The sequence below is a fragment of the Syngnathus floridae genome, chromosome 19 (genome assembly GCF_059516105.1).
Source record: "Syngnathus floridae isolate MCC-2025c chromosome 19, RoL_Sflo_1.0, whole genome shotgun sequence".
NCBI classification, from domain to species: Eukaryota; Metazoa; Chordata; class Actinopteri; order Syngnathiformes; family Syngnathidae; genus Syngnathus; species Syngnathus floridae.
The window spans coordinates 5051253-5060203 of NC_142431.1; the positions used below are offsets into that span (position 1 = coordinate 5051253).

General features: G+C 36.8%; 1 protein-coding gene and 1 long non-coding RNA gene across 2 annotated transcripts; both read right to left on the reverse strand.

Moving 5' to 3' along the window:
- Window positions 1-1503: 1503 nt before the first annotated feature.
- LOC148381781 (uncharacterized) lies at window positions 1504-3089 on the reverse strand. The gene is made up of 3 exons (XR_015854255.1): window positions 3036-3089; window positions 2836-2897; window positions 1504-2036 (listed from the first exon to the last, which is right to left on the reverse strand). It is a non-coding gene; the product is annotated as an uncharacterized LOC148381781 (long non-coding RNA).
- Window positions 3090-6238: 3149 nt separating this feature from the next.
- Window positions 6239-8951, reverse strand: LOC148381782 (uncharacterized). Its single transcript, XM_088362216.1, has 6 exons — window positions 8764-8951; window positions 8495-8679; window positions 8164-8420; window positions 7781-7901; window positions 7573-7708; window positions 6239-7111 (listed from the first exon to the last, which is right to left on the reverse strand). The coding sequence occupies exons 1-6, from the start codon at window positions 8948-8950 to the stop codon at window positions 6921-6923; spliced, it is 1077 nt and encodes a 358-aa protein (XP_088218342.1). The 5' UTR covers window position 8951; the 3' UTR covers window positions 6239-6920.

Consider the following 8951-nt stretch of genomic DNA (forward strand, 5'->3'; position numbering starts at 1 on the left):
GGTCATGCTATTATTTATACACATGATCTTAAGTTATTCATTTTGCTCATGTTGCAGTAAAATGATATAGCTTGGTATGTGTAAACAAGGAAGTATTCATTTTTATGCTGAGTGGAAGATGGTAAGGGGTGCTGCTTGTGTTTTTATACGAGGACTTTCTTAGAGTTATGGTTTTTATTTTTCATGCAGAATTTGGGGTAAAGCTAAATTGACGACTATCTCACGCCGAGTTGATTTTCAGTTTTAATATACGATTGATAAAAGAAAATAGCGTGTGTTTCGACAGAAAACATAATAATTTGATATAGAAATAACATCTCTGCTATTTGTGTTTATCACGGAACAACAAAACCAGCAGGAGCAAATAAAGAAAAACAAAAATGGGGGACAATAACATTGGAGCAAAGGACAGAAAAGGGATAAAGACTTGAGTATGAGAGGGAGGCAGTGGGGGATCACTGAAAATAGCCAAAAGGCATAATAACAGAGGACACTGCCACATACGCACAACATAAGCTTCAGCCCATTACAATACTCCGAGGGTACGGTACACACTAGGATATGAGCATTCTGACCCGTTACATTAGTTGAGAGAGGAATGGGTTAGCTGCAGGATCACCTCCCCAAGGGAATATGTTCTCAAAATAACAAGCTCTGGATGTACGTGAGGGCCAGTATGAAGGTAGACACACACATGTACACTCAGTTGTGCATATACAGAGAGGGGGGAAAAAAAATTGTGGCAGTTCCAGCAATCCTTTTGATGTGTTTGATATGGTGCGCTCAAAGGCATGGAGCTGAGCCAGATATACAGACTGAAGAAATGCAAGGCAGATGATAGTAAAAGCAAAATTAGTTTTTTTTATGTGAAGGGGACATTAGATGTGTTTGGATGACAATGAAAATGAAATAACTATATTGAGATAGTTTAATTTCTTTTGGTATTGTCCATAGATGCATGTAGTAAAAACGGCGCCGTTGTGGGTGTGAACACTAGGTCTCCAATGGAAGTGGGTTTTCTCGTTCCTATTAAATTCAGTGTAGAACTCAGTCTCTAACATGGCGGAAGCAGAAAGTTACTCTCTGATGTCTATGCAGGAGATAGAAGTGTGCAAATTATGTTTATAAGGAACTGCAAGCAGGAGGATGATGTACAGGACTGTCTCCGAAAATTAGAATATTGTGATAAAGTTTTTTATTTTTTGTAATGCAATTAAAAAAAAAAAAATGTCATACATTCTGGATTCATTACAAATCAAGTGAAATATTGCAAGCCTTTTATTAATTTAATTGTTTTTTAATTGCATTACAGAAAATAAAGAACTGCATTACAATATTCTAATTTTCTGAGACAGTCCTGTATAGTTGGCCGTATCATGTAAAACTCATAAATCCAGTAATTCTCCAGTTGGAAAAACTTCAGATTCAGAAACTACCAGATCTACTTCATGTCTGCCAACTCACTTTTGAGTCTGGGCAGATTTTGAGCCTTGTTTGGGCTATTTGCATATGGAAACTAGGACAAAGAACAATCAGCAGCCACCTGACATGCCATGCCTGAATTTCTGGAATGTCTAAAAATTGGTTGGTTGGATAAATGCTCGCTGACCGAGGACGCTAATAAGGACCAGCGCTATAGAAAATGACTGGAAGGATAAACGGACGAATGGAGGTCAGTAGCAGATACCTGAAGATTGTTTTTCTCATTTTCTCTCCCTTGCAACTCTTGACTTATCTCCTTATCCTCATTTGCATTCGACACAATGATGTTAATTACTCCAGTGTTGCTCCAGAAAAACTGAAGCAAGATAAGATCTGCAAAGTGCTGACACACTGATATGACTAATAGTTAGTTTTGAGACCCAAAACCTCCTTTCATCGTGATCATTAGTTTCCAGTTCCACTTTAGCATCCCAAGATTTTTCGTTTTCCTCATTTAAAAGACGTGTTCACAAAAGATGAAGAAAATCAGAGTAAATTGCGTGTGACTTGGGACCAGCTGGAGCAGAAGTAACTTTTCAACGGCTGAGAAATGTCTATGAGGGGGAAAAAAAGTCACAGTTTTAACTGTGTCCTCCACAAGCTATCATTACAGCATTCTCCCTCAGGCTACAAGCCATTGGTTTCTCATTAAAACGATATATGTGGAATATCCTGCTATATCTAATCACTCAAAGTTAATTCACATGCCAAATCACGTTCAGGATGTGTTGATTCAATTGTGGCACTTTTGTGAAATACCGTATTGGCCCGAATATAAGACGACCCTGATTGTAAGACGACCGCCTCTTTTTCAAGGCTCAAGTTTGAAAAAAGACTTTTTGAACACTAAATTTAATTTTTATACAGAAAGTAATTACAGTACACCTGAAACAAATGATTATAAGAATATATTCGAGAGAAAAAGCGTGTTATTTTATTTTAAAAACTGTCTCCATTTTCTGTTATCTCTTCTTTTATTTACTTTTCCTTTCTTCCTTACTGCTAATTTTAATTTTTCTTCTTCGTGTTACCGCTATTTTTCTTTTTTTTCTTCGTGACAGGGGTTTGCTTTCGCCTGGGGAGTTAAGTTCAACATTCGCTTTAAAAATATCTAGTGCCATCTAGCGTTGTGAATGGGTATAATGTCTAGACTCCGAATGTAAGACGACCCCCACTTTTTCAGTCTTATTTCAATGCAAACAACACCGTCTTATATTCGGGACAATACGGTAATCACATTTGAATAGCGAAAAAAAAAGCACATGAATCATTTTTCTTACTCTGAACAGTCCCGGTTTTTTTCCCTTGAGAGTTCCAGCCCAGTGAAAAGAACATCAACAATCAGCCACTTACTTCTGCTTTAAGTCACTTTTTCAGCATCACTAAATATGATGTAATTGTGTGATCTTGGTTGACTGCAAAGGTTTACACAATATATGATACCAGCATCAGATTCCTGTGTCCAAATGCTGCTACATTTTTCTTAGCATTCTACAAATACTTATTTGTCATCAAATTCAAATTCGTAGAGATTGAGACAGGAAATACTCAACCTTTTGTCCCTTCATGAGTTGGATGCATAGTGGTGTGAGTAAACGTGGTGAAATAAGACGCCTGACTGATCAATTGCTCAAACACATCAGCAGACATCTGATGACATTTTTAATTTAGTTGTGCAACAATCCAATATAATTGTCATCTCTCAGCCCCAGCATGATAATTCTTGCATCACCGGGTGGTTCCATGAAGTTCAAAAGGCTGTCTTATCTTTTGAAGCACATGAATAGCATTGTTAGTGTCTCAAGTCATGCCTATGTACATGTTTTGTTACACCAGGACGGATTCAGAATTGTGGAACCGCTAAAGCATAGGTGTCAAACTCAAGGCCCGGGGGCCAAATACGGCCTGTTACATCATTTTATGTGGCCCACAAAAACAAATTGTGCATGGATTTTGTGTCAATACTAAATTAAAAATTTGCTCTCTTAGTTAATAGTTATTGCTAGCAATTTTTATTTCCATTCATTTTTTAAAAAAATATTTTAACAGTTTAATTATTTTGTTTTCTTTTTAAAAAAAAATAGAGTTAATGCTAGCAATTTTTATTTCCATTCATTTTTTTTAAATATTTTAACAGTTTTTTAGCTTATTTAGCATAGGTGTCAAACTCAAGGCCCGGGGGCCAGATACGGCCTGCTACATCGTTTTATGTGAAGTCAAATTGTGCATCGACTTTATGTGTCAATACTAAATTAAAAATTTAATTCACTTTTGAAAAATAGTTATTGCTAACAATTTTTATTTTCATATATTTAGTTATTTTAAATAGTTTAATAGTTTTTGTATCACGCTGCCAATACAGTAAGAAGGTCAACTTCAAAATAAACCAAATGAATGCCTAAAGGTACACTTTTGATGTTGTTCCAGGCAGTGGCCCTTGAACTAAAATGAGTTTGGCTTTATGACAGATCTCTCTGTGATGGTTTAAAATTAGGCTATAGTTGTTTGAGGGCAGTCCAATCACGTTGCTAATGCATTTCTTTTATCAGCTGCATAATATATAATAAATCTCTGAACAATTATGACAGATGACTGCAGCTGAAAGTACCAAACATAAACAACTAAATGACTTGGGAAAATACTAACAAATTACAAAATGATATCTGGAGAAATGAAGCATGACATTTTTAGTAATGTTCTCCATATTTTTGCAAGGGTATAAGAGAGCTATGCATCTTTATATATTTGCATACCTAGAGGCAATTACACTCCAAAGTTACACCGTCCTGGTTAATAGGTAAAATAGGCCGGGATATTAACTCCCTAGGTGTTACCATGGTGCTGCTGTTTAAACAGTTCGGGCAGTTAACCTCTACTTGATCATAACATGATAGTTTTTCATGAAATTGCCACCCAAATGGTTTACCGTACTGCATCTTAGATAAGCAATTAAGTCCCAATGGATCTGCTTAGAGGCTAATAATGTTTGTAATTATACTGGTCGTTTCATAACACGTAGGTTAATTTACAAAAACAACGTCGTGAAAAGTGCTTGTTCAGCTATTTGTAGTGTGAAACTCTTACAGTGCTTTGAAAGAAATGTCAATCTTTCATTGAAAGCCAAAAACATCAAATGAAACCTTGTAAGCATTTTTTTTTTCTGGGTCAAGATGAATAATGATTGTCTCAAAGGTGCTACTGACTGTCCCAGTTAATAGGTCCATTGGACAACCGGGGGAGGTTTATATGGACAGAATTTCTTTTGCTGCCTTCCATCCAGACTGCGGTGTATTCCAACCTTTAACGGGGGGTGCAATTGGGCGTAACATAGAAGGCAGCAGGAGATGTTTGCACAGTACCGTATTTTCCGCACTATAAGGCGCACCCAAAAACCTCCAGTTTTCTCAAAAGCCGACAGTGCGCCTTATAATTAGGTGCGCCTTATATATCGACCAATATTGAGCTACTACAGCAGGCGTGTCCAAAGTCCGACCCGCAGGAAAAATGTATATATCTTATATATGGACAAAGTTTTAAAATGGGCCATTCATTGAAGGTGCACCTTATAATCCGGTGTGAATGATATGGACAAAGTTTTAAAATGGGTCATTCATTGAAGGTGCGCCTTATAACCCGGTCCGCCTTATAGTGCGGAAAATATGGTACATCCTTCAAACTGATCGGATTATGGTTGATTTAAAAAAAAAAAATAATAATAATAAGCATTACTTAAAGGTGCTACCAACACTGCTATTTAATGCCAGTTTTCGTCCATTATTTTGTCTCTCCTACATAATAATAATAGTAATAATAAATTATATTTATAATGCACTTCACATTTTAAAAAACCTCATAGTGCTACAGAAAATGCTTTTTTAAAAAGAAATGTCTTAAGTCAGTTTTTAAAAGTGTCATCCCAATCAGGTGATCTGTTGAGTCTCTGTGGTTAAGCTTTGGTTCGGTTTTCCATAGTACACTTTAGACATCGGCTCATGAAGCCTTTTTATTGTATTTATTTTATTTATTCATTTATTTATTTTTGTTAATATATTTTTTTTACTTTAGACGATGCTCTTCCATCTAAAACCTCCCGTCTGCTCCTGGTTTTCTGTTTTCTCCAATAAAATAAAATGCAGCATGCAATCACACTGTCACACTGGCACAGATGAGGAATGTTGCAGTATAACAGCAGCAGTAAAGTGTGAAGTGAGCAGAGACGCAGGGGAAAAGCATAATGGTGTAGCCTTCCCACCCTCCAGTGTTCGGCAGGTTGCTCTTTCGTATGTTTATCTCACCCTTAAAGTAACAGCTTCACAAGTGTTTTGATGGTACCGTCTCTTTGCATTTGGGGGAAAAAAAAAAAGTTCTGCCTTTGCCATGGCAACCCCAGATCACTCTGTAGTGGTGTCTAAAAAGGCAATCTAGCTCATTTTTATCCCAGGCCACATCAGGATAATGGTTGGATAAAGGGCCAATTTTAAGAGTAAATGTATCTACTCAACATTGTATTGACCATTTACTAAATCTATTGTTGTTTTGAATTATGCTCACTTTAAAGGACAGCATGTCCACTGAAAAAAAAAAAAACACAACAAAATGTGTGTTCACTCTAGTGATGTTCCCAAATCAGATGGACACTTGAACCTGACACAAAAATAATGCTATAAATATAAATAAAATATGCTGCATTTTTTTATTTTCATCATCCATTTGCAGTATAGAAATATAATATTCAGATACATTCTTGATGGTTACATTGTGATAGTTCAACCTTTTTTTACCCTCAATCTACTCTGGAACTTTTGATTTCCACTTCCTTTAAGATAACACAGACAATCTCATTTTTGCGTTTAAATATGCAAATTGTAGCAGCTCCTTCCACAATCGTATTGCCTTTATACCACATTTTATGTTATTTAAAAAGATTACAGAAACCACTCTTCTTAAAATTGGATTAATGTAATCCCTCAGCGAGAAATCTGTCATATTCCAAAACTGTGGCGCTACTACTGTATATGACAAGCAATGTAGGATTATAATAATAATCTGAGTGTTACCTGAATGAAAGACATTTTCCTCTATGTTGAAAATAATACGCTGACTTTTTGAAATACCTTAAAACAGCATTTAAAAATGACTGGAGTGAATTAAACTCAAAAGAACATTTACTCAAAGCAGCATCAGGGGTGTCAAACTCATTTTTGTCGCGGGCCACATTGTACTCATAGTTTCCGTCGCATATATTATATACAGTACAGGCTACACAACACTAATAACAATAACTAGTTTTTTTAAAAAAAGAAGATAATTTGCAATTTTAGTATTGGCACAATATGTCTTTGCGGACCACATAAAATGATGTGGCGGGCCCTATCTGGCCCCCAGGCCTTGGGTTTGATACCAATGTGCTAGATCCTTCATCCATCTTCTATTTGGCTTTATAAATGGCAAAGCAATTTTGATTCTTGAAGGCTGCTTAAGGTTTTCTTTTTGAGCTCAAGAGGCGTGTCACATTTCAGGGCCTCCTGCGGTGACAAAGTTACATTTGTTTGTTTCATCCATTGCACCAAGGAGACAATATTGCAGTCACACAGCCAAGGATTTCCATGCAGGTGTAACTTCTTCAGGGCTAGGAAGGATTTGAAAGAGAGAGACAACATGTTTGTAGATGTTTGTATATACCGTATTTTCCGCACTATAAAGCGCACCTAAAAACCTCCAATTTTCTCAAAAGCCGACAGCGCGCCTTATAATCTGGTGCACCTTATATATGGACCAATATAGATTCGTGGATGAGGACTAATTTATTAAAGAAAGCTTTACGTGTTTATTTTGTGTGTTGTGTGATATTAACGATTGAGCAACGTTGAGTTATTGATATATTGTTATTGTTTTCACTATTTCGAGTGTTACTATATTGTGATTGCATTAGCGTTTGAGCAACGTTGAGTTATTTATTTCCGGTGCGCCTTATATATGGACAAAGTTTTAAAATGGGCCATTCATTGAAGGTGCGTCTTTTAATCCAGTGTGCCTTATAGTGCGGAAAATACGGTAATTGGAAGTCAATTGTACTCGAGTTGGTCTTACAAGGAATTTGGGCCAACATGTTTCCATCCACTGCCTTTAGGCGGTTTCCACTGAGAGCCAGCTGAGATAGCCGAGGCATGTTCTTGAACACATCAGATGGCAGGTGTTCCAGATCGTTGTTCCTCAAATAGAGTTCCTGTTGTACAATATAGTAGATTTTTTTTTTTTTGCAGTACCAATTCAAAAATGTCTTGAAAGCAAATATTACCTGCAACACAGCTAGTCCACCAAACATTGGAGGCCTCAGAGTAGACAAAAGATTGTTGTCAAGAACTAGCATCTCCAGCGAGCTCAATGGTTTGAATGTTCCAGCTGGGAGAGTCTTCAAACTGGATTTAGGGAAAAAATTTTGAACACGTCATTTTCATAATAATAAAAGTTGAAATGATTCTATGGACCATGATAATCATGATTTATTTGTTCCATCATGCAAGAAAGGAAAAACCACAGCATTGGATGTTCTAAAAGTTTGTGAAGGAGAAGTTGTCAAAATATCACAAAGTAGTAAAGATTGAAAAATCTTTATTTTAATGGACATTTATGCAACCACCTTAAAAATGAAAGACCGTTATTACAAATTATATTCACTACCTGTTGTTGTCCAAATTGAGGAACATGAGGTGTCTAAGTCCAGTGAAGGCCTTTGGCGAGATCTTTTGGATACGATTCAAGGAAAGATCTAAAACTTTGAGAGCAATTAAAGGTTTGAAGGTGTTGGATGGAAGCACTGTCAGGGCGTTTTCGGGAAGATCCAACTCTGACAGGTTCCTCATGCCGAGAAACATATTAGGCTTCAGTGTGCCAATCTGGTTCTGTCCCAACATGAGGAACCGAAGGTTCAAGAGATCCTTAAAAAAATGAAATGACGGTGTTAAAATCATGCTGTTCTAAAAATGTTACACAAAATTTGAATTGTCTGTACCTTGAATCCTCTTGGTGGAAGATTTTTGATGTGATTGCTATAAAGATTAAGTAGCGCTAGCGTCTTTGCACCGGAGAAGGCACGAGGGTGGATGGACTTGACGGCATTATGTTCCAAGTTTACGCTTTCTATCTTTGGAACTAATCCCAGAATATTGGCCTGCAGGTTTGTGATGCCATTTTCACCTTTTAAGAACGAGGAATTTGGATTATCACATTAATTCTTATATAACCAAAACAACGCTTTAAATCGATTACGACTGTGCCTACCAAATTTGAGGATCCAAGCATCTGAGGGAAGTTTGACGGGAAAAGCTCGAAGACCTCTCTTATGACAGTTGACCTCTGTCTTTTCTTGTCCAGACTTCTTGGTGCATGTGCAAGCACTAGGACAGAGCTCCGCTTCAGTCTGGACCATCCAAATCATCACCAACGTCAAGCACTTGAAGTATTTCATC

Excerpts from the sequence above, each read along its gene's own strand:
- LOC148381782 (XM_088362216.1), bottom strand. The coding sequence starts at position 8,950 with ATGAAATACTTCAAGTGCTTGACGTTGGTGATGATTTGGATGGTCCAG. Across the intron at positions 8,421-8,494 it reads TTCCACCAAGAGGATTCAAG|GATCTCTTGAACCTTCGGTT; the intron begins GTACAGACAATT and ends CATTTTTTTAAG. Across the intron at positions 7,709-7,780 it reads GTGGACTAGCTGTGTTGCAG|GAACTCTATTTGAGGAACAA; the intron begins GTAATATTTGCT and ends ATTGTACAACAG.